The sequence below is a fragment of the Thamnophis elegans genome, chromosome 5 (genome assembly GCF_009769535.1).
Source record: "Thamnophis elegans isolate rThaEle1 chromosome 5, rThaEle1.pri, whole genome shotgun sequence".
In the NCBI taxonomy this organism is placed as follows: domain Eukaryota; kingdom Metazoa; phylum Chordata; class Lepidosauria; order Squamata; family Colubridae; genus Thamnophis; species Thamnophis elegans.
Window position 1 is genome coordinate 36,957,984 of NC_045545.1, and position 26,078 is coordinate 36,984,061.

Consider the following 26,078-nt stretch of genomic DNA (forward strand, 5'->3'; position numbering starts at 1 on the left):
TAGCCCAGGTTCAAATCCCAGTAAGGGTATGGCTAGCTGATGAGAGCTAAATAGCTTGAAATAGATCTATACTAGTCTCCCTTTATTTATTTATCAGCACAAATAAAAAAAAAACACAAATATAACAAAGGCAACAGTAAAAATATTGGGTTTCTGTTGTGATGGACTCTTGTGACGAGCCGATAGACAGATGATGGAAGCAGTTAGCTTCCTCCCATAATTGGGGCTTACCAGGGGTTGTAAAAAATCTAATAGATACCTTTCACCCTGGCTTCGCTGATAACGGATAAGAGCCTGTGGCCTAATGGCTAAGAAGTTTGCCTAGGATGTAATGTAGCCCAGGTTCAAATCCCAGTAAGGGTATGGCTAGCTGATGAGAGCTAAATAGCTTGAAATAGATCTATACTAGTCTCCCTTTATTTATTTATCAGCACAAATAAAAAAAAACACAAATATAACAAAGGCAACAGTAAAAATATTGGGTTTCTGTCGTGATGGACTCTTGTGACGAGCCGATAGACAGATGATGGAAGCAGTTAGCTTCCTCCCATAATTGGGGCTTACCAGGGGTTGTAAAAAATCTAATAGATACCTTTCACCCTGGCTTCGCTGATAACGGATAAGAGCCTGTGGCCTAATGGCTAAGAAGCTTGCCTAGGATGTAATATAGCCCAGGTTCAAATCCCAGTAAGGGTATGGCTAGCTGATGAGAGCTAAATAGCTTGAAATAGATCTATACTAGTCTCCCTTTATTTATTTATCAGCACAAATAAAAAAAAACACAAATATAACAAAGGCAACAGTAAAAATATTGGGTTTCTGTTGTGATGGACTCTTGTGACGAGCCGATAGACAGATGATGGAAGCAGTTAGTTTCCTCCCATAATTGGGGCTTACCAGGGGTTGTAAAAAATCTAATAGATACCTTTCACCCTGGCTTCGCTGATAACGGATAAGAGCCTGTGGCCTAATGGCTAAGAAGTTTGCCTAGGATGTAATATAGCCCAGGTTCAAATCCCAGTAAGGGTATGGCTAGCTGATGAGAGCTAAATAGCTTGAAATAGATCTATACTAGTCTCCCTTTATTTATTTATCAGCACAAATAAAAAAAAACACAAATATAACAAAGGCAACAGTAAAAATATTGGGTTTCTGTTGTGATGGACTGTTGTGACGAGCCGATAGACAGATGATGGAAGCAGTTAGTTTCCTCCCATAATTGGGGCTTACCAGGGGTTGTAAAAAATCTAATAAATACCTTTCACCCTGGCTTCGCTGATAACGGATAAGAGCCCAGGTTCAAATCCCAGTAAGGGTATGGCTAGCTGATGAGAGCTAAATAGCTTGAAATAGATCTATACTAGTCTCCCTTTATTTATTTATCAGCACAAATAAAAAAAACACAAATATAACAAAGGCAACAGTAAAAATATTGGGTTTCTGTCGTGATGGACTCTTGTGACGAGCCGATAGACAGATGATGGAAGCAGTTAGCTTCCTCCCATAATTGGGGCTTACCAGGGGTTGTAAAAAATCTAATAGATACCTTTCACCCTGGCTTCGCTGATAACGGATAAGAGCCTGTGGCCTAATGGCTAAGAAGTTTGCCTAGGATGTAATATAGCCCAGGTTCAAATCCCAGTAAGGGTATGGCTAGCTGATGAGAGCTAAATAGCTTGAAATAGATCTATACTAGTCTCCCTTTATTTATTTATCAGCACAAATAAAAAAAAACACAAATATAACAAAGGCAACAGTAAAAATATTGGGTTTCTGTCGTGATGGACTCTTGTGACGAGCCGATAGACAGATGATGGAAGCAGTTAGCTTCCTCCCATAATTGGGGCTTACCAGGGGTTGTAAAAAATCTAATATATATATATTAGATTATATATATATATAATTTTTGATTCTCTCACTAGAAGATGAAAACATATTAAAGCTATGCAAAAGGATTCTGAGAATGACAGGAGTCCTAATAAATGTTCAAAGGAGATTCCTGGTCTACCTTTATTGTGGCTACTAGGCTAGAAATAAATAGTGTTAGCACTATTATTCCATTAATATATATGCAACTGTTTGTATGACAATGGCTTACTAGGTATTGGAATATAGCTTAAACTATGCCTTGCTGAAAGAAATCAAAGCCTTATATTTGACACTTCAGCAAGAGGGAAGATGTGGTTTCTGCAAATGGCAGGAGCTTTGCACTCACAGAATGACACCATTGGATATAATCCAATGCACATAAATGCATGCTTACATCAATTTATCAAAGCATACTGTTTACACAGTGAGTTAAGAGTTAAACACCAACAGATTTGTTCACTAAAACAGCTCAGGAATTTGGCAGAACAGTTTATGCTGGGGAAAATGAACTATGGTTTAATTTTGTTATTGTAATTCTTGTGTACTTGCATAGTGCTTTTTTCTTTTGAGGTGCCCAGATTGTTCATATGTTCAGTCTCTGTGGTTAGCACAGTTACTTCCGTTGTAAAAAGCAAAGAAAGTTGGAAAGTGAATGCTTGATTAGTGCGTGAAAGTAGGAGAATCTTGATCATAGAAGCATATTCTTTAATGAATGCACTAAGCTGTTGTTTGTTCCACCGTTCTTGTGCTTTTAACATTTTTATTACAAACACACTTCTGGTGATATATCCAAAAAGGTGATTAGCAATAAAATAAATGAAAATATACAACCCTATACTGATTACAATAAGCATCTCAGTGTGCACATAGAGCTTTATTTATTTATTATCAATCTTTTAAGACAAGTTACAAATTCATCCAAAGTTTCTGAAAGTACATTTTGTATCACCATTCCTTACCAGTCCAGATTCTCTTACACAAATATAATTTGCATAACAGTGCTAATGCTTTCCTAAAGATTATTCTTGTGCCATGAAGTTAGCATTGGACTTAAATCCATAGTCTTTGTACATATAGAGTGGGGTTTCTGAAATAAAGCTTCGCAGTTCTCTACAAAGTGAAACTTAACAAGTCATTACAAAGATACATCCAATAGTGTAATAGGTTTAAGGTTGTTTTCCAAAAATATAAATTTATATGCATGGTGCCAAATACTACTGACATGCTTCTGATATAGTAAATTCTTTTTTTAAAAAAAATAAAATTTATATGTCGCCCAATCCCGAAGGACTCCGGGCGGCTTACAAAAAAAAGAGAAAAAAGAGAGAGAGAGAAAAAAGGTCAAAACGGTTTAAAATCACAACACCACATACATTCATTCTAATTGGGGCTGGACCTCAACAGTGAGGTCAACAGCCCCAGGCCTGCTGGAACAGCCAGGTTTTTACAGCTTTCCTGAAGGCCATGAGAGTGGGTATAGTCCGGATCTCTGGGGGTAGCTGATTCCAAACAGTCGGAGCAGCCACAGAGAAGGTTCTCCTCCGGGGGCCCGCCAGCCGACACTGTCTGGCTGATGGCATCTGAAGGAGGCCCAATCTGTGGGATCTTACTGGCTGTTGGGAGGTATGTGGCAGTAGGCGGTCTCGAAGGTACGCTGGCCCTAAGCCATGTAGGGCTTTAAAGATAATAACCAACACCTTGAATTGCGTCCAGAGACCAATTTGTAGCCAGTGCATATATAAAACTGCCCTAAATTCTTTGGGGGAGGTAATCTGGTACTATCTGCCTGCTAACACAAATCAGAAGCTATGGTAGTCACACATATTACACACAACTACTTGTTTTCACAAGCTTCCCTATCTGTAATTATTAAGCCAGATACACCCAAAATTTCCACTTGAACTGTATTAGTACACCTTTTTTCTAGTATTGTGTTATGCTTACTTTTCCCTTTGGTTTTATATTGTTGCTGAATCTTCCCAGAGTTCATCCTTATTCCATGATGGAGGGATGGTGGGTGTTTGGTGACAAAAAAAGACTCAAAAATGATTCAACAAAATACATTCTGATAGAAAAAGGGGTGTCAAGAACAGTCTTTTTTCATGAAGAGGTTGAATAATATTGTGGAATAACAAGTAGGTTGTCACTGTACTATATTAGACTATTGTGCTGCATTAATTTCATAAGATATAATTATAATTATGATAATGTATAGGTAGCGTCCTATAAAATTTAATTCGGCTGTTCCAATATTCTGGTGTCCTTTTAAATGCATTCAACTTTATTTCTATTATAGCTATGCTTCAGAGACTTATGTCCTCGACTTAAAATTTTTTGTTTAATGATGGTCCAAAGTTTCAATGACTTTGGAAAAAGTGAGTTATGATGTTGTGTTTGCACTTACAACTGCTGCACCACCTCCCTCGTCACATAATTGCAAGTGAGGTGCTTGGAAAGCAGCTCACATTTACAACAGTGTGCAGTATCCTGTGGTCAGCTGATTTGCACCCACTAGAGAAGCTGAATTCACTTAATGACCACCATAAAATTAGTTGTGAAATTGGGTCTGACTTGACTTATGATTGCAATGACTTATGATGGAAATTCCAGACTCAATTGTGGTCGTAAATTGAGGACTACCTTCACAACTCTTTGGATTAGCACACTGCATGGATAAGAAAAACTAATTGTTGTCATATTCATGCATTTGATTTACCAAACAGACTTTCAGTGTGTATTTTTAAAGGGCAAATGTCTTCCATACTATTTTTTAAAAATCTCTCAAGGGTCTTTTTGAGCAAAATGTTTAGAGACCTAGAGTTTAAATTTAATGCCTTAAGAGTTTACATTCAATTAATTAAAACTACAGAGACAAATGACCAATAAACCTACATTCCTTACAGTTCTTGATGTGTGATATATAATATTGTTAAATTTTTATTGTTTATGAGCAGATCTCTATTTTGTTTATTACTAACCCTACCAATTCAAGTTATCAGAGTAATATTATTCTTTATAATGACTCCAAATCATTTTTATTTACAACTGCAGTAGCAAATAGACAGTTGCACATTTCAAAATACCAGCATAACATAGTTAAAGGTTTGGTTTTAAAAAAAATAAATATTGACATTAGAAACTGATTATAACATCACCACAGCTTGTTGGGAAGTGCTGGATGAAATGCAGTTACATATGGAACTGATCAGCAGAGATAGACACAGGGGAAAAAAATTCCCAGAAAAAATAATTAATTTCCTTGCTCTTAGAGAAGGAAAGTCTTTGCAAAAGTCATCTATCTGAAATGAGAGTTTCTTTCCTAGGTGTGAGATGTCATTATAGATGGCAGACAAATTGTGTTCTCCAATTTCCATGATTTAGCGCCGACTTGAAATTTCCACTAACCCATGAAAACCTGCCATTCCATTGAAACAGAAGAGTTATACAGCTGTTGCACCCTCTGATTCATGTTTCTCCTTCTTTTATGTGGCCTTTAAAAGCAGTCAGCTTTGTTTGCACAGCTATGGCCTTTTCAAGAAAAGGCAAAGTTAGCTTTATTTTTTATTTTTTTATTTTTTTTTGAGAATGCAAAATTCCATGGCTTAAAACATCATTCTTTCTTCCAATTCATTTCAGGATCAAAATAGGATTATCAAAATTAGCAAATTAGGTGGGTTGCTCAATTTATTTGATTCTCCTTTTGCAAATTAACAACCTATCTTTTTCCACCTTAAACTTTCTTGTGCAAGTCTATGGGAAGGTTTAAGCTAATAATACAACACTTATAATGTTGGAATGAAACTAGGCAGTTTAGTATTAAACTGAGCTATGGAAGGACATTATAAAAGTCGGTCCAGTCTGGAACTTGCTTTTAATGCTACTGTTCAGCTGAGAGACACAACAGTGTCTTTTTCTACCAAATATCTATCAAATAATCAACATCTACTCAAACACTGAATTTCCAAACTAGAATTTCCAAATAAAGACAAAGTTTAAACATTTCTCTTCTTAAAAGATGGTAGATCTGTGAAACACCAATCAAATATATTTGGATAAGTTCCTTAGTGTTTGAAATCATTTAGAGAAATAAAAAATAATAATGATAGGATTTTCAGCTCCATATAAATTCTCCACATTTTCTTTCATTGTTATTTCTAAAACCCAGTTGAGAAGCAACTATTTGTTTTGTAAATTGTTCAAATATTTGACACTTCACAAGTGTCAGTGATAACCTTCCTTTTCATTCCTCCACCCCCCAACACACTTTTTTTTTCTGGAATGCTTGTTAACTTTGGCAGGCTTTTTATCATCTGAAGGTAGAGACAAAACTTTTAATGAATGTCTTCTAAACAAGGGCTTTAGGTGGTATTAGACAATGTTTAGATTTGTAACTGGCAGCCAAAGCTCTTTGTTTCAGGGACCCAGATTTCGGTTCTACTGTGGAAACTCCATTTACATGGTTTTAATAAAGATAGCATACAGTTACAGGCCCACCTAATAAAGTTAGTAGAAAATAGGAAGGAAAGATTGAGAAATTAAGTGATCAGATGGTATTGAACTGATGCTGTAAGTCATTCTCAGCCGCTTACATATTGAGCATTCATTTAAAGGTGCTCCAAGGAAAAAGCCATACATAAAAATTCTGAGCTGACCTTCTAATAAGAGTAAATAACCCATCAGAAGATACAATACAATACAATAGCAGAGTTGGAAGGTACCTTGGAGGTTTTCTAGTCCAACCCCCTGCCTAGGCACGAAACCCTATACCGTTTCAGACAAATGGCTATCCAACATCTTCTTAAAGCCTTCCAGTGTTGGGACATTCACAACTTCTAGAGGCAAATTATTCCACTGATTAATTGTTCTAACTGTCAGGAAATTTCTCCTCAGTTCTAAGTTGTTTCTCTCCTTGATTAGTTTCCACCCATTGCTTCTTGTTCTACCCTCAGGTGCCTTGGAGAAGGAAGGAAGTCTTTGTGGCAACCCTTGAGATATTGGAACACTGCTATCATGTCTCCCCTAGTCTTTCTTTTCATTAAACTAGACATACCCAGTTCCTACAACCATTCTTCATATGTTTTAGTCTCGAATCCCCTAATCATCTTTGTTGCTCTTCTCTGCACTCTTTCTAGAGTCTCCACATCTTTTCTACATTGTGGTAATCAAAACTGAATGCAGTATTCCAAGTGTGGCCTTACCAAGGCATTATAAAGTGGTATTAACACTTCACGTGATCTTGATTCTATCCCTCTGTTTATGTAGCCTAGAATTGTGTTGGCTCTTTCGGCAGCTGCTGCACACTGCTGGCTTATATTTAAATGGTTGTCCACTAGGACTCCAAGATCCCTTTCACAGTTACTAGTATTGAGCAAGGTACCACCTATACTGTACCTGTGCATTTCATTTTTGTTGCCTAAATGTAGAACCTTACTCTTTTCACCATTGAATTTCATTTTATTAGATCGTGCCCAATGTTCAACTTTGTCAAGATCCTTCTGTATCTTAAGCCTATTGTCTGGAGTGTTGGATATTCCTGCCAGCTTGGTGTCATCTGCAAATTTGATGAGTTCCCCATTTATTCCCTCATCCAAATCATTGATGAAGATGTTGAAGAGTACTGGGCCTAAAACAGAGCCTTGGGATACTCCACTGCATACTTCCCTCCATGTAGATGCATTTCCATTGAGGACTGTATGTTGAGTGTGGTTGGTCAGTCAGTTACGAATCCATCTGGTGGTGATGCTGTCTAACCCACATTCTTCTACTTTATCTAGTAGTATGTTATGGTCTACCTTATCAAATGCCTTACTGAAGTCCAAGTAAACTATAGCGACGGCATTCCTCTGGTCCACTAATTTTGTCACATTGTCCAAGAATGCATAATTTAGTTAACATAAGGATAATGGATAGAAGGACACTGAAAGATAGATTGCTCAAGGATTTGTATCTGCAGTTACATCTTTGAGTACAAGAATGTTATTGTGTAATGATACTTCAATGGTCACTTTTTCTGGTCTCCCATACCTAGAAACACCCTTCTTCTGTACAGCAGTTATATGGAAGTTAGAGATGAGATTATCCTTCTCAAAAAGTGCCAGCCTCCAGTTCTAGACCATCATCCTCAGCAAGATATAACTAGAACCAATTATATCATGTTTCCGTTGCCAAACAAAGACAAGGGAATTCTCTTGGACATTTAATTTTTGGTTATTTAATTTTTGTCACCAAACAGTCAGTTGAACTATTGGCTTAATCTATCAATTGAATTCTCCCAAAGGAGCTTTTTTCAAGAGGCAACTGGACTTTCTGATTTTTCTTTGAAGACTTTTGCTTCTCATCCAAGAAGTTTCTTCAGCTCTGACTGGATGGTGGGAAATGGAAGGATTTATACTCCTCGCATACAGCTGATCATTTGCATTCTTTTAGCAAGTTGTTAAGGTCACCTGGAGGTTTATCTGTGTCATCAGGGTCACCTGAGTGGTGCAAATTGGTGTGGAGCCTTCTTGGAACTGTTGAAAGGACTTTGTTGTAGATTGAAGATAGATGATGTCAGACCACTCCCTCTCTGTTGAGAGAGGGCTGTTCAGTTTTGACATAGATGGACTCTTTAATCCCTCTTTCAAACCCCACTTTCAAGCCCCTAGGTCTGGATTGAGAGACAGCACAGAGGTACTGATTATAGAAGAAGAACAGGCAGTAAGGTCCAGGTCCATAGAAACGGGTGTCTACCACACTAGACAGGACCTGCAGATCATGCAGAGAGATGTCAGAGACATGAAACAATAGGGTGTAAGATGTAGTCAGGAACAACATACACTCAACAGCACTCAACCAAATAGATACTCGGTGTACAGGAACACCTGCAAAGTGTATAGTTAGACTCTCTCAAGTACAGACGAAAGATTCCATAGAAGATTGTGAAGAATAATAGGGCTAAGTCTGGTGGGTAACAGATAAGGATCAGAAGGTAATGGTAGCAGCACTAATTGACAGTACCATCAGCAAGAAGGAGAAGAGAAGCTGGAAAAGCACCAGGGCCTGAAGGAGGAACTAGAGAGGATGTGGAAAGTAATTCCCAATGGTAGTCAGAGGTTTCAGGACTGGGACTATTAAGCTGGGAAAATGGCTCCCACAGATCCCAGGAACAAGATCAGAGTTGTCTGTCCAGAAGAGTACAGTGCTAGGAACAGCTGAGATAGCCCAGTCACTATGTGATTCAGATGGGCAGCAAATATAGTTAGTTAGTTAGTTAGTTAGTTAGTTAGTTAGTTAGTTAGTTAGTTAGTTAGTTAGTTAGTAATAGGAGTGAAAAGAGAAAGATCTTACTACTGTCAGTTCATAACTGAGCTGTATTGCTCCTTCTGAATCATCTGCATTTTGCAGATTGCTTATGTGCACTAAATGCAATTTAAGTTTTACATCTACAGTGGCAATCCTGGGCACTAATTATACATAACTGATACAGATCAATAATGCATAAGTCATCAATTTTTACATAAGACATCATGGTAAGGGTGAGAAACATATTGCCTAAATATTAGCCCATTTTTATTTTGAAAATTAGAAGATATATAATGCTATTTATAAATAAAGGAGAGCCAATTCTATACAAATGAATACTCATCTATGGGTTATGCCAAATTAATGTGTTTGAAATATTAAACATATCAATAGCTCATCTGGTTTATTTCTTATGAATCAACTAAACTTTAAACTAGTTGGTATCTTTTAATGCAATGTGCAGCCAGAAATTGACTGTGAAATTGAAGTTCTGTCCCTTTTTAAGTCTGTTTGATGTACAGTGCATGTAAAAGGGGCAGGGCTTTGACTGAACAACTGTGGTCATCATGTTGAATTTTTTGACATTTCTATAGATGCCTCAGGCTACAGAGTGTAATTATGAATCAACATCTACAAAGAAGACTATATGGAATTTCTCCATGTCTGTGCTTCTAGGTGACAGGCAGCTGCCAGTTCTGAAAGCTGATAATGATAACTGACCTCTTCCTGAAAGGTGAGCCTAGAGGTTTTCTGCCTGAAGAAGACTTTAAGGGTGGATAATTGGGCTGCAAAGAAAAGATGTGAGTCATCTTATCTTTAATTTAAGGATTAATCCTCAGGTCTGTATGGCTGTATTTCTCTCAGTATTAATGATATATTGCGGTTAGAAATTATTATAAAATGCTTTGAACTTTGTATAGGCGTTTGAAAGGGTGATATATATTACACGGTTTTTTTAATAATATTGTTCTGGTTTGCACTTCAGTAGGAGAATTCCAGGTAAGTGTCTTTAATTAACCCAGAGATGCAAATGAACATTAACAACAGCCACATTGAAAGTATGTTAACCAGCCTGTTTAGCGTGGCTTTCCACATCAGTGCATTCCAGACATGTGGAAGTAAATTCTCACACTTCCTAGTCAGCAAATCCATTATAAATTAAAGGAGACAATGTCCAAGAGATGAAAAGGGAAGCCAACAGAACAGGCAAATACCAGAGTAATTGATGATATAATATCCAATAATAGATGAGCTAAATTTGCGAGGCTATCTATCATTACAAAACATTTTAGAAGCACACTGATATTAATGATTAAATAGCACGGCCACACATTTTACAATTGTTTCCCTAGACGGTAATGATTAGAGACACAACTGCAGAATTTATGACAATGTCTTTTTATACCTCTCATCTGTGGAATGTCTTTGATAAGTCATTGAATCTTTTGAGTTTCATTTTTCTTTATATAGTACTCTCTGATATTGCTTTCTTGTCTGGAAAATAGAAAAAGGATCCAAGGAAAATAATCTGGATTGTTTTCGGAATGTCAAGCCTTCATTCATCCACTCTATATATTCCAAGATCTCAACACTGTAATTATAACAAAATGAAAGGCTCCAGTCTAGACTTATCCTTGACATGCTGGATCTCCACCTGCAGAAGGGATCCATTTGTTTGCATTCTGAAGGAACATTGTGCTGGAAAGATCCTATCTGTGTTCTTTAGGATCCTGGAGCAACCTTGGCAAATGAGAAGTACACCAGCATTATACCGGCTAGTAGTTTTCACTGTGGAATATATATGTGTACAGGACAGAGGTTAGACTTGGGGATGTGTAAAACATCCACTGCACTGAGTATGGAATTAGTTTTGCATGATCTTGTGTCCAACACAAATATACATACATAAATACATGTGTGGGTGCACGTCTGTATATACGCACATGAACACATAACATGCATTCATACACATACAAACACATTTTCTACACTATAATCATTGAGGGGCAAAAAAGCTAAGGCCAAAAAATGTATGGAAAAGAAGGTGCTTGGAAGATTGGGACAGCAGGGCTACTGAGGTATGCCAAGCCATGCTGGGACATAGATGGGGGGGGGGGAGAGAAGAAATTAGAGATGATGCTCATCAGCATTATTCCCCTCCCCCACTTCCCAGATTTTGTTTCATCCCAAACCTGGAATCACTAGCCTGTTCTTCTGAATCCTGCCTTGACTGGGAATGCTTTGACAGGATTTCCAAGCTCCAAGGAAGAAAATTGCAGTTCCCCCCATTGCTTTTCAGCATATGCCAATATGATGTCCTGCAGATGTGTTTGAATGTATGTTCCGCAACCCCTCCCCCATCCCGAAGATGGGAGGTGAAACCCAAGGGGGAAAGGTTTTGGAGGCTGGAGGAATATCAGGGATCGCGCCTGAAGCTTCGAAGTTCTCCCGGACTTCGTTTCCCTGGGTTGGAAGTCCGTCAGGACAAAAAAACACACACACACAACACAAGAGCTCATCTTCGGAACAGTAAAACAAAAGGAGAAATTGCTGTCGATTACAATCGCTTTTCAGAAAAGAGAAGGTGCACTTGAGACAAAGAAAAGTTTGAATGAGTCCTTTGGTCCTTTGTGCCTCTAACGGGGTCCCCTTCCCGCTCTTCCTCCCTTTCTTTTTTTTTAAGTGGGAGCGAGGAAGACTCCCCCCCCCTTTGAGAGGCGGCTGAGCTTTGTTAGTGAGCCAGGCGCCCTCTGGCGGCGGCAGTTGTATCTTGCTTGCCTTTCACACGCGGGATGGGAAAGAAAAAGTTTGGAAAAAGTTTTGGAAGTCGCGGTAAAGTGATGAGAGTGTGGCGGTTCGCCCCCCCCCGCCTCCTGGCTTTTCCTTAGCTGTGTGAGCGTGCGTGTGTGAAACCGACATGATGACATCCACAGTAGTGCCCGCCTTCCCGTGCCTGTTCAAATAGCATTTCCCTACATCTATCGCCATCGAAAAACTAGGATCCCCGCTACCTCCGCCGTCCCACACCCCTCCTTTCTCAGGGAAAGAGGGAGAGAGAAAGAGAGAGAGAGAGAGAGAAATCATTTTATTTTCCCACCTCTTTCTTTTTAAGCGCCAAGGGAAAAATAGAAAGCGGGGCAAACCTTCAGTAACTTTCGGCCAGCATAAACCGATTTTCCTCTGAAGAGTTGCATTTCCCCCCCCGCCCCCCGAGCATGGCGGAGGCTCGGGATCAGCGCCGCCGAGGGTTCGCGAACCATCCTTGCGGGACCATTTAACACGGCTCCTTTCCCTCCCCTCCTCCTCCTCCCCCCTCTCGCCGTCCCGCTAACCAGGGCAGCGGACGCGAACTCTCGCTTTTTTTTCCTTTCTTTTCTTTTCTTCTTTTTTTTTGCACTTGTCAGATGCGGACAGGACATTGGCCGGCTGGGATCGAGACACCCAAGGCAATCCGACCGGCGAAGAGCTCCTCTTAAAAAACAGCCGGCAAGGCGCGTCGCCGGGGAGGAAGAGGATGCAGCCCCACCTGGCGCTGATCTGCGTTGTTGTGCTCGGGGGAGCCTTGCCGACGTCGGCTCGACCCGAGCCCATGAGGCGGCAGCAAATGGACCCAAGGCGATGTCAACTGCCCCGATCGGTGAGCTGGGCGAGCGAGGGAGGAGTGGCAAGAGGAGAGGTGTAAGCGGTGGAAGGAGGTGTGGGTGGCGGAGATTCCAAGTAAGCAGAGCCTGGGCAGCGCCACGTGCGGCAATCTCTTGGGATCTCCTGAGATGATCCCCGAAGAGCCCCTCAGTCAGCCAGTGGTTTCTTTCCCAGGACCCCGAAAGTTTGGGCTTTGCAATTGGGCCCTTAAGATCTGGGGGATGATGGCTGGGCTCTCTAGGTAGCGCCGCCTTTGGCCGGAGAACCGGTATTGGAAAGAGTGGACGTAAATGGTCAACTCGATAAGAAGGCAGATTTCAGCGTCTGCCCCTTAGGCAGCATCGAGCACATTGGGCTGCTTGGCTGGTAAACGGTAGCAAGTAATCCTGTAGTCAAGTCGTAGACTTTTACTACCAGATAGGCTAACAGCCTCTGCTTGCCAACACTGGAGCCCTTCCCATCTTTTCTCAGGCATCCTCTGAAAACGTTTAGGCCATACCTAGATAGCTAATAATATAGGTATGATTATACCTATGTATGTGCTTCTACTCTGATTCAGACGAAGCAAAGCTAATAACTCTTAGGGTCCTTCGGTCAACTTTTCCATATTCTGTAATTTGTTTTTATTTAAACAGGGTTTTCATGGGTGATGTATAGTTTAGTAAAATAAAGACAGCATAATTTACAGCATAATGTCACCTATTCATGTTTCTGAAACGGCAGCTCCTTTAAATAAGTTATAGTGCCAAACTAGGACCTGTCTTCACTGTGCCATGTCCCTTATTAGAAGATTTGGGCCACCTGTCCTGTAGTCTCTTAGCCTCAGCTACCTCAGAGTTGTATTTAGGCTGGGCTGGAGAAGTAGATGACTGTATATACTGTTTTGAAATCCTAGAGAAAATGGGGCACCTTGGTGCAAAAACTCAGGTGAATGGATCGTCTTGTCCTTTAGAAGCACTGTGGTTATTACCGGTATCATCTGCTGCCTCAGGTTATATGAAAGCCAGTGGAACTACACACTTGCTTCCAATTTAGGATCAAAAGACTTGCTTCTGACAGGAGTACAGGCGGCATAAAATTAGTATGTATTACTGACAAATTATGGCTCTCTGGGACAATCGGTTAAGGATTTGCAGAACTTCTCTGCATAGGGAGCCCACGTAGGCTGGATAAAAGAATGATTACAAGGTTATCTCTTAAGTATAGAGTTCTGGCCTCATCAAATGCAAGGATAAATGACCCAAATAGTTGATCTTAGCTTAGATAAAGAAAGAAGATAAACCTGTTCCACTGAGTGCAGCTTTATATATTTGTTTGATGTACTATGTTCTGTCCAAAAATGTACATATATAACAATGAACAAAATCTTGCTTGTATTAAATGTATTTCTTCCATACAAGAAGGCTGTTTAAAGTACAGTGACCTATAAAGGAGAATATTTGCAGCTCAGGATTGAAATGAGGAGTCCTTGCTGCTCTCTGAGCTTGGTTATTTTCTTGCAGACCTTTCATTACCCAAACTAGGTAACATCATCAGTGCAAGCTCAGAGAGCACCAAGGATAGTAACCTATTCCGTTATTATAGCTCTCTCCAACTCAATGGATAGTCACTTGGATATTAAGGCATAATATATCAGTGAAGTCTGTATCTTTCCCTGCAACAGAGTATTTGTTAAAATCTTGATTGAATTCAGTAGAATTGTTCTAGCACATGTAATGTCAATAGATATTGCTTCAATATCTCTTAGGTTAGTATCAGAGAGATTATGTGAAACAATAGTCTTCAAACAATTCCAAAATAGGTGACAATCACAGTACACACCTGCATTTCCTCTCTGAGTCATTTACTTTTTTTTTAAAAAAAAAATGCTGGCCTTAAATATCTCGGTCACAGCACAGTCCCTGATGCTGATTAGTTGCCTTTCTGATTTCTTTTGCTTAGCAAAGAGACCTGAACTCTTTCCTCTGGACAATCCGGAGAGATCCCCCTGCCTACTTATTTGGCACCATCCATGTGCCTTACACACGGGTGTGGGATTTTGTTCCTGAGAACTCCAAAGCTGCTTTCCAAGCCAGTTCCAGTGTGTATTTTGAGTTGGATCTCACAAACCCTTCCACTATCTCAGGCCTGGCCAACTGTCAGTTGCTTCCTCGTGGAGAGAATTTACAAGATGTGCTTCCCCGGGATCTTTACCATCGCCTCAAACGCCATCTTGACTATGTCAGGTTGATGCTGCCTCACTGGATGACTCCGGATCAAAGGGGCAAAGGCCTTTACGCTGATTACCTTTTCAATGCCATTGCTGGAAATTGGGAACGCAAGAGGCCTGTCTGGGTAATGCTGATGGTCAATTCCTTGACTGAGACGGACGTCCGTTCACGGGGAGTGCCGGTGTTGGACCTCCACCTGGCTCAAGAGGCCGAAAGGATGAAGAAAGGCACGGGAGCTGTGGAGAAAGTAGAAGAGCAATGCCACCCTCTGAATGGGCTGAACTTCTCCCAGGTAAGGGGGATCTAAGATCTTTTAATTTTCTCTTTAAAAAGAACTGGCATTAGTTTGGGACAGGCAGAAACTGCCGAATGAATTAATGCCAGACGCTAATGTATCCTATGTTTATATTCTTCAATGAACTTTCGTGAAATTCTTCTATGAAATGTAGATTTATGGGAACACAGATAATTGGTTTTCCTCTTTAGATAATGTGATAACTGCAATAAAGTTACAACAAGGAATCCTAGTGCCAGGACAGGAGGTTAATACTGAATATCTGCACAACGTAGGAATAAGATTTAAAGCTGCCTTGGCACCCTGCCTTTTCTAAACAAGAAAGTTTAGGATGTGTGTTTAGGATAGAATTACCATGTGATTTCTTCCATAATTTGCATTATGGTTAAATATGAAAACTGATTTTTGAAGATAACCTTGAGGAGCATCTGGAAGTCGGGTATGGTGGGAAAAACATCAATGCTGCAATGATTCCTTGGTTTTGAAAAGAATATCAGATGTGTAATATATGGTGCGCACACACACTCACACACACACTCACACACACACACGCACAAACACAAATAAAGTAAAGAGGCAGCTAGATTTCTAGGTGTGTCTTTCAATGAGCATTGATACTAGTGTCTTGGAGGTCAGATTTATTGTGTCAGATGCTTTACGTGCAACAGTGAGAAGCTACAGAAAATTGTTTGAAATTAAGTCACTATGCATGTTAATGACATGCAGGGGAGGGGAAAATACAGACATTTGGCCTGGATCTGCTCCATGCCAAGATGGAAAGGTCCTCAGCACCCCATGCATTCTGTGGAAAGACAGATGCTATATATTTTGTCAAACCCATTCAGATCCGGAAGGGGTTGCTTCTTGCTGTTGCATGTGAGTTTTTCTTTCATTGCTCTGGACCAACATGGTCTTACAGTTACCCTAATACCTATTTTAAATGGATGTATGGAATATGGAATCCAGTGCAATTCTATACACATCTATTATGCAATAAGCTCCATTCAATTTCAAAGGGCCTCCTTTGATGGATATACAGACAGGAGTGGATCTTCAATTCAGGATATTTGCTGTTTTTATAGTTATCGGTATATAAAATGCTGGGATGCTCCTGAAAGAATGCAGTTTCTAATTGTATTTGGTAAGGGCTTAAATCCTCTACCGAAGAATGCTGATATAGCCTTGTTTTCTACTTCTAAATGAAGATGTTTTCTGTATGTTTTATATATATATACTACAGTATATACTGAATAAGTCAAAAGAAATGCATTATTAAGGGTATTCATAAGGGTAGAGTCCGAGGGGTGGGTTTGCTGCTGGCATTACTGTTGGAACAGTGCACATTTTTTTTGCACATGTGTGCTAGTTTCACTCACACACATGCCAAAAGAGCGCTCGGGGCGCATGCGCATTTGCACCTAAAAAGGTCTGTGCATTCACACATTAGAAAAGGAAAAAAATACATTTTTGCAATGAAGATTGTTCTACGCATGTGCAGAACCAAAAATCAAGATGGCGCCACCGCCACTAGAACCGGTTCAAGGGCGTGGCAGGCCAAGTTACTACCTACTCAGCCAAACCAGTCCGAACCGGTAGGAACCCACCTGCGTTGTGTTCTCTTATACCCAATCTATATTCATTTTGTGTGTGTGTAATAATATTGTTTATAGTAAATGCTATGATGTTAACTTATTCTTGGATTGTATGTATGTGTGTTTATGGCATTAAAATATGGATTGTAAAATTACAGCTGCTCCTCGTTTACAGCAAAACCATCAGCATTAGACACCCATTGTTCTCACAATCTAGATTTATCCCTTGATTTAGGTAATGGGCTTCTTATGCTTCTCTGAAGAATACATTGTCTGTGAGATTTTGGATGGAGCACTGCTTTCCATTAAGCCGCTCTCCCAAAGATCACCTGTAAAAATATGTAATTAGTTGATCATCCAGCCAAAAAAATAGATGGTAGAATTGAAATAAAATGGGAAAAACATTCTAACAGATTCATTTTGTGATCGTTTATTTGTCCAAATAGTTTCAATTTTGATACAGTCACAGAAAAAAGTATGTGTGAAAACAATCAGGTCTTTTCTTAGAAAATGTTATAATTACCAAACACCTGTTTTAAAGGAGAGGTATGGAATCTGGATGTTGCTTGACTAGAGTAGGTTGTCTACAGTATGTTGATAACAAGAAGGGGTGAGACTTATTTGATTCTTATCCATTGACCATATTGTTGATGTCCATAGAAGTTGAAAGCATGAAAGACTACAAATTTTCAATCTTGGATTAAAAGACTTGATAGGAATTCCCTTTTCAAGTGAGGGATTTAATTCCAATCAAACTTTTTTTTTATCAATTGCTTATAATAATACATTGAGAGAATATTACTAGATTTTTGTCTTCTCCCTTATAAATTGTTCGCCAACTAATGATGTAGATTTTTGTCATTTATCCCAAAGATCCTCCTCTAAGCAAATGCATTTTACATCTGGAATTCAAATCCATTTTTCCCCTGTTCTGGAATTACAAGAAAATAGGGTATGCAAAGGTTTAAAATAGGCGTTGCTGTTTCAGTAACAGTTTTATTTTATTAATATTGGCACTGTAGAATAAATATTTTCAGGTTTTGAAAGGGGTCAATGGAATTACAAATCTGTGTTCATCAATTGGGTCGTTAGTATACAGTGAGTATCTATGGCAAAACATTAGTTCCATTTTTTTTTAAAAAAGAATTTTTTAAAAATGACCAGGGGAAACCCAACCAATCAGTAGCAACTAATGAATCAATATTCTTCGGCCTACTTGTTGCAAAGTGAACAACATATTTGTGACAGTTTCATTGAAGAGTTAACATTCAGATTCCTATTTTAAATGCAGACTGCAGTACTTGAAATCAAGTTCACAAATAATTAGCAGAGACACACTGTGCTGCTTATGATGCTGGAGTCTCTATCAGGTCAAATAGTACTTAAATCTTTTAAAAGTCCTTCATAAAAATGTACAGTGGGAAGTTTACAAATCTGAACTATATAACACATTTTTGTGGCTGTAAGCATGAACTCTCTTTTAATCTCTCAGGATGAGAACTAATGCTGGTTTATATTTCTTCTCCCCAAGAGTCTGATTTTAACTCTGCACATCATTATTCTTAGTAGATTTTTCTGCGTAATAAAGGGAAAAAAGATTAAATACTCCAAAGAGGGCTTTGGTTTTATAAATCCATTACTTCCAGACTCATTGATTTGGGGTAGTTGAACAATTACTGTCATTCACAAGCAGGTAGTCTATCAGATTTAAAAATACCTTAGTAGTTTTTACTTTGGCTGATGAATCACATCATTCTAAGGTGGATGCTATGTTTATATTGTTATGCAAGTCCTTTATGGAATAAAATTGACATGGTAGCAGAATTAATGTGTATGCTGGCATCTGAAAGTTACATTAAAAAACCACAGACAGTCTTGCTGACAGCAATAGAAGAAAAGAAATAAAAGATAGTTAAAATGCAAAATCTCTTCTATCATTTTTGTACTGCAGTCTAAAAACCGGTTGGCTGGCCTTCACAGCTGGCAAATTGTTTAAAAGGAGCAATTTGTAATATTATCATATGGTCTAGCAATTCTGCTGTTGGTTTTACTGTTATGGCCTTAATTGAAAGGAGTGGATTATGATGAACAAGATTTCCTCTCTAAATCCTGAATCTCGGACCTTTTTCTAAGAAAAAATATAATTAGTGGTATTAATGGTAGAAATTAGAAATTGACCAGAATTTGTTTTCCAATGGTATGTCTAGGTTGATGGGAACAACATCTGTGATCATTTACAACATTGAATCTGTTCTGAGCATCAGTAGGGTTCTCTTTAACCTGCTTTAAGCATTACTTTAATTGCAATATGTGTAACTTACAACATTTGGAAACCAGGTCCCAGAAGACATGCTATAGTGAAATGTTCTTAGGCTAAGGTGACCAGATTTTCAGATTGGTAAAGAGGGACACCTTTGACCGGGGGGGGAGGGGGGGCTTGATTAAAAATTTTATACGGAGCAACAAAATTTTTCATACAACGCAAAAATAGTATTGTAATATTTTTTTTATTTCAACATAACTACAATTTACAAATATAAATTGTAACTGTTGTCAAACATCAAAATTTTGATCACATGACCATGAGGATGCTGCAACGGTCGCTAAGTGTGAAAATGGTAGCTAAGTGTGAAAAATGGTCATCAGGCACTTTTTTCAATGCCATTGTAACTTTGGTCACTAAGCCCATTATACCACCTTTCTTGCCACAGTTTTTAAGTGAATAACTAGCTGATAAGTTAGTAACATAAGTGAATCTGGTTTCTGCATTTGACTTTGTCAAAAGGTGATTATATGACCCCAGGACACTGAAACCATCATAAATACGAATCTGTTGCCAAACATCAAAATTTTGATCGTGTGACCATGAGGATGCTGCAACGGTTGCCAAGTGTGAAAATGGTCACTAAGTGTATAAAATGGTCATCAGTCACTTTTTTCAATGCCATTGTAACTTTGGTCACTATACCACCTTTCTTGCCACAGTTCTTAAGTGAATAACTGCAGCTGGTATTTTGTATTTTGGATAGAATCTTTTTTTAAATAGTCTAAGACAATTTAAAAAAAGAATCCACACAGAATAAATTGAAGTAAAACATTTCAAACTATTCCACACAGAATAAATTGAAGTAAAACTATTTTTAAAAATTCTATGCACAATATATATCAAAGTATTGTGCATAGAATTTTTAAACATGGTTTCACTTCAATTTATTTTGGATAGAATCTTTTTTTAAATAGTCTAAGACAATAACACACAGAATAAAACTATTTAAAAAAATTCTATGCACAATAAATAAAATATTATTTTAAAATACATTAAAAAATAAAAGAAAAAAACCCAGCTCACTTACCAGCAGGCAGGAACTCCAAGTCAATCCAGAATGATATAGATGTTAATACAAAGAACTGAGCAAATTAAAATGGTGAAATTAGTCAGGGAAATATTTTTTAAAGAAACTTTGCCACCATTTTTTCCACACGAGCTGACCTCCAACCTCCGTGCCCCTCCCCTCCAGAAAATCTAGGAAGGAACACTTGCGGCTTCTCTAGCCAAGTATTTCCTGCAGCTCTATAGTACTGGGTCATCTTTTCTTATAAAAGGAGGTAAAAGGGGCGTGGGGGAGGGTCTGTTTTCTTGCTTTAATGTTTTAATTATATCTTCAATGAAAGTACTGAGACAGAGAGAGCGTTAGACTGAGTGTCTTTTGTCTTGCCCCGGTTAGGATTTTTTAAGCAAATCCACTGGGCTTTCAACATGAAGCCAGAAAATTGGGACTTTTTAAAAACGCCCCAGGACATGGGACAAATTGTTAGAAATCGTGACTGTCCCGCTAAAATCGGGACGTCTGGTCACCTTATCTTAGGCATCTGCTTTCAAGAATTTCTAAGAGGGGGCAAGAGGTTTGCTCTTTTTCCTAAAAGCTTAGCTTTTTTTTACCCCTTTCCAGGGGTGGGTTCCTGCCAGTTCTAACCTCTTCTATAGAAGAGGTTCCACCAATCTACAGTGCATTTAGAACTGGTTCCAGCTCCCTCGCCCCGACTGTCCGCACATCATCAAGATGAAGAGCGAGAGGAGGAATTCTGGGAGTTGAAGTCCACAAGTCTTAAAGCTGTCAAGTTTGAACACCGCTGGGTTTTTTTTCCTAAGTGGTTAGGGGTGCAAGAGTCTTGTAACTTGACAGCTTTAAGACTTGCATGATTCAAATGCCAGAGTTTCTGAGTCAACATTTTGGTTGCTAAGCAAGAGCGTTGTTAAGTGAGTCTCACCACATTTTACAAGTTGGCCATGCCCACCCAGTCACATGGCCGGCAAGCCACTCCCACCTGGTCACATGGATGGTAAGCCACTCCCACAAAGCAGGCCACACCTACAGAAGAGGTTCTAAAAAAATTTGAAACCCACCACTGCCCCTTTCCCATCTTTATATTACACTATTAAAATACTATATGGGATACTACAAAATATCAGTCTATTCAATGCTGTATTCTTATGCCTTCTGGAACAATCTGAAGATGTTTCAAAGGAAGAAAGCTCAATTTTTCAGAACCTTCATTAGCATTTGAAGAGGGTATGTAATGTTTGATTCAGAGATTATGGCAAAAATTTAACAAGCCACAGTGGCCTAATTCATTTATGCTAAGATATAAACCATGATTTACAAGCTTAATGGCTGAGTTCCTGTGTTAAGCCAAAACCAAATATACCATGCACCAGTTTAAGACAACACATATTCTGAACAGAAAATTGTATTTTCAAAATAAATTCCTTTGCATCATTAAGTTCTTCCTTAATCTGATGTCTTAGTGTACTGATCTGAACCCAGGGGGATTTTGTTGTAAACATTCCTTGATTTGCTTGCATAAAAGACCCAATTGAATTGGATCCTTTGTGCAGCAAACAAAAAACAACAACAATGCAATATCCGAAAGATCTCTTCTCTCGTTTTCACTTCAGTTTATATGGAAGAAAATCTTTCCCCAGCCAAAAACACACCAGCATTTCAGCAGCAAAACCACTCAGTGTTGCTGCCAAGAATATAATATGGACATAGTCTACTCAGCTCAAGGGAGAATTTTAATAGGATCCTATTCAAGTCCCATTGGAATTAAGGGGATTTAATACAAAATAAGCTTGCATTGGTTAATGCTTCCTGACTGGGCCCAGATTTCGACAATCTTTTGGTGTTTATGAGTCTGCGGTATATATGTGTGTATGCAACAGTGAAAAATGTAATTGTGGCAGAATGGTTTGTACTTGAATACACATATGGATATCAACTTTACTTTCCAATTAAATTGCTTTGTTTTATTAGCAATTAATATACATTTACTTATTCATTTTGCTTTAGAAGCTGTTTAGAAGCTAACAAGCAAACAATTCAGAAGATAATGATGAAACAACTCTTCAATAGTGAGAAAATTATATTCATGTAGTCATAAAGAGTCAAATATGATTGAGGCTATTTTATTTTTATGGTGAAACAAATTAACTCAACAAGCACCTTGAATTGTACCCAGAAGTTATTGGAATCTGGTGCAACTGATGGAGTAGTTGTATTCCATGGCCAAAACAAATTGTGCCCATAACTATCTCCCCTCATTGCTTCTAGACCAACTGAAGCTTCTGCATGATCTTCAGAGGGCAGACCAATGTAAAACATGTTGCAATGGTTCAATTGTAAGGTGACTATGGATGGAGGAATTTTTAGTTTAAGTCTTTGCAGTTTCAAAATAACTCTAAATGTACAGGTTTGCTTTGGAACATGGAACTCCATTGGAGTTGGGCGGCTAAATAAACATAAATAAATAAATAAAAGTAAGATATCATAACAAATGTACACATATGGCTTTTTATTTAGCATCAGATAATGACCAATAAGAGTGAATGCTGATATAGTGGCTTGATTTAATTTTAAGATAGACATTTATATAGCCCAGGCATTGGCAGGGATGAACAAAGATTTATATAAAATTTGCAGAAACAAATGTAAATACACGGATACTAATTTAAAATATATGGTAATTATGTGAATAAAAATGGCATCTGTCTTCCATTAGTATAAGAGTGTATCTTGGCGTTCTATGTACACACTCAATACTATTTGTGTTTCCACTGTTGATGTCAACGCTTTCAATGACTCTTTTCCTTTAAATGGGACGTGACTGTTCAGCTTCTCAAATAGAGAACTGCTCTTTGTAAGCTAGGCTCCATGTGATACTTTTAAGTCCATTTTCAGAGTGATTACAAAATGTCCAAACAAACATGATACAGGTGACTTGCAGGCATAATGCGTTATTGTATGGATTGTTTTCCTCCTTTTATTATTTTCCCTATTATTAAGCAGCTCTGAATGCATGCAGGGTGCAAAGGATTGCTCATTGTGGGTACTGGAAGGGCAGGGCCTTTTCTCTATTTCTCCTGCTGCTGGATTTTGTTGGGGGAGGGAAGGGAAAGGATTGGAAAAGCATATGAAAGCAATAATTTATATTTCCCTCCCCAACACTCTTGAAGATCTGTGTTATATTTTCAAGCAGGAAAACAAAACAATCTGGTAACACATATATAACCTACTATATGGAAGCATAAATAGGTCCTTTTCAATGCAGAACCTAATCATCTCCTGTAGGCATCCTTGTTCATACTCAGGAGCCCAATTAGTATTTATCCTTGCCTTCTTTTCCATAGTTTACAATCATTTCCCAATTTGTTAAATGTGTGGAAGGTAGGGAAAGATGCATTGTATTTAAAAGTAGGATTTATGCCTGAAATTACATATACTGAGCATGCCTAGTTTCCCAATGTAATTTTTCATTTGTTCTGTCACTTCTTACTACAGTATTTGTAACCTGTAGAATATCATTTCACCATTTTGTCTGTCAATAATTTCTTCTTTGATTTCATATAAACTCCAGGTTGGATCATCAAAGATAAGTACTTAGTCAACTCGTTTGCTGTGAGTCTCTTTCAATTGCCTTTAGTTTTTCCAAGGAACAAGAATCTCCCCTAGTTATTCTCATTTTTGTATTTTGCACTAAAGATATATAAACTTTAGCTTCATTGTTAGTGCTTCTTATGAGCGGTGTGACTTTACTTCAACTAACATTGTATGGTGTGTATTTCTTGTGGTATTATCAACCATTTTATCCAGAATCATATTCAAAGCATTAATTTTTCTTCAGTCATTCTGATGGTCAGCTTCTTCAGCCTTCTATTATAATTGGGAAAACTACGGCCATGACAGTATTATGGAATGTTAAGTAAGTTTGGGAACATACACAGGTAACAATAATAACCCCAGAAGTGTCATCTGCTTCTAATTAGGTGCAAACATGTCCCATGTCTAGTTGCCTCTTTCTGTAAAATGTTCTTTTAAAAATAATAATAAGAAAATAAAAAGTTATGCAGCAATAGTTTCGGTGGTTTTTATATATTTATAGAATCTATCCTATTAGTCACTTGTGTTCGTCATTTTCTTCTCTAACTACAATCTATTTCTGGTTTGATGTCTTGCATCAACTTTTTAGCTGGGATGCCAGAATATTTCTTAATGCCTCTGAGTAATGATCACTCACAACCTCTGTCTTTCTCTTGCTTCATTTTTGTACGATAGTCTTAATTTTAGGGAACCATGGATTCCTCCACCAGCTTCAATACGTCATGCTAATCTATGGCTCAGAGAACCCAGGAGCTTTGTTTAACCTTTGAAATGTGCATTCGATTCTTTGCCTTTAGCTTATTTTATTCCTGTCTGACTTTCGTTTTGCTGCTTTCTTTCATCTCCTATCACTGGCTCTTTGTAGGTAACCTTAATCCTTTTGCAGTTGGAGTCTAAGCCTTTTACCCTGTTGCTGTGTTTTTCAAAATGATCAAAATGGCCTTGCGGCGGGTTTGACATTAGCATCTTGATTTTTAAATCTGCCCATTGAATCTCTTCTCCGTGGGGAGCACGTTTCTTTCCCCTTCAGTGAGAAAGAACTCTGATGGACTGAGTGAGACAAAACAAAGGACACTACCTAGTCTTTCTCTATTATTATGTTTAAATCATGAATATGATTATCTAGATTATATTATGCTATCCGCAGCAAAGTGCAGTTGATTAGATCAAACCCAGAGGTAAAAGAAGGACTCTGTCTAGGCCCTGCCAGAATTCACACTTAAACCCCATCTCCTTCCTCCTTTCTTAACTCTTAGATCGACAAATAAACATTGTTGCCTTGCTTTTCTGCTTCTTTCCCTGGCATTAAGTGGCAAGAGTGACTTTGTTAACTGTGTCAGACTTCATTGCTCAGCTCCTGCTGTTCTATAAGATCCAGAGACACCGCAGCTCTGATTACTCCATTGATAGAATTTCAGAGAGTTGCAAGTGCTATTTAATGAAAGGCTGATGGGTGGCCCTTTGTACTGGGTCTCTGAGCAGCAGGAAACATTCGTAGATACACATAGACCATATTTTGATCTGCCCTTTGGCTTCCTTTCTTTTCTTTCCCTCTCCTGATCCCTTTCAAAAAAGTTTAACAAAAGACCTTGCCCAGCAAAAGGTTTCTGTTGAGCAGAGCTAAGAGCAGGACCGCAGATTTCATGGAACATATTTGCAAGTGTGCCTAATGAAGGCTAGGAAACGGTAGTCTCTCTGCAACAGGGTGCATGACCCCTTAGATGTGCTCATTTCTAGTGCTTCGCATGTCGTGAAAAAGATTAAGTTGAGATGTACAGGAAAATCACCTAGAATAGAATTCTTTATTGGCCAAACGTGATTGGACACACAAGGAATTTGTTTTCGGTGCATAAACTCTCAGTGTTCATAAAAGCTATAAGTGATAAATCATATCATAGTCTTCATAAAAATACATTCATCATCAATCATAAGATGCAACATTTAGTGATAGTCATAGGATACTTAATCAACATAAATCATACTAGGAAATTAAATAAATCAGTATAAATCCTAAAGACACAAGCAACAAGTTATAGTCATAAGTAGAAAAGGAGATAGGAAAGATAAGAAGAACAATAGTAATACAAGCCTTACTAAATAGTTTGATAGTGTTGTGTGAATTAGTGGTTTAGCAGAGTGATGGCATATGGGTGTGTGTGAGGGGGACTATCCTTGTGTCTAGTTGTTCTGGTGTACAATGCCCTAGATCAGTGGTCTCCAACCCTGGCAACTTTAAGACTTGTGGACTTCA

The 26,078-nt window shown here is 38.4% G+C and overlaps 1 protein-coding gene across 1 annotated transcript in view; it reads left to right on the forward strand.

Moving 5' to 3' along the window:
• The first annotated feature begins 12,664 nt into the window (after positions 1 to 12,664).
• The window catches only part of TRABD2B (TraB domain containing 2B), a 312,957-nt gene continuing 299,543 nt past the window's right edge, over positions 12,665 to 26,078 (forward strand). Inside the window, exons 1-2 of the mRNA XM_032218473.1 lie at positions 12,665 to 12,787; positions 14,734 to 15,294. Coding sequence (XP_032074364.1) covers positions 12,665 to 12,787; positions 14,734 to 15,294 — 684 coding nt within the window. The remainder of the gene's footprint in view (positions 12,788 to 14,733; positions 15,295 to 26,078) is intronic.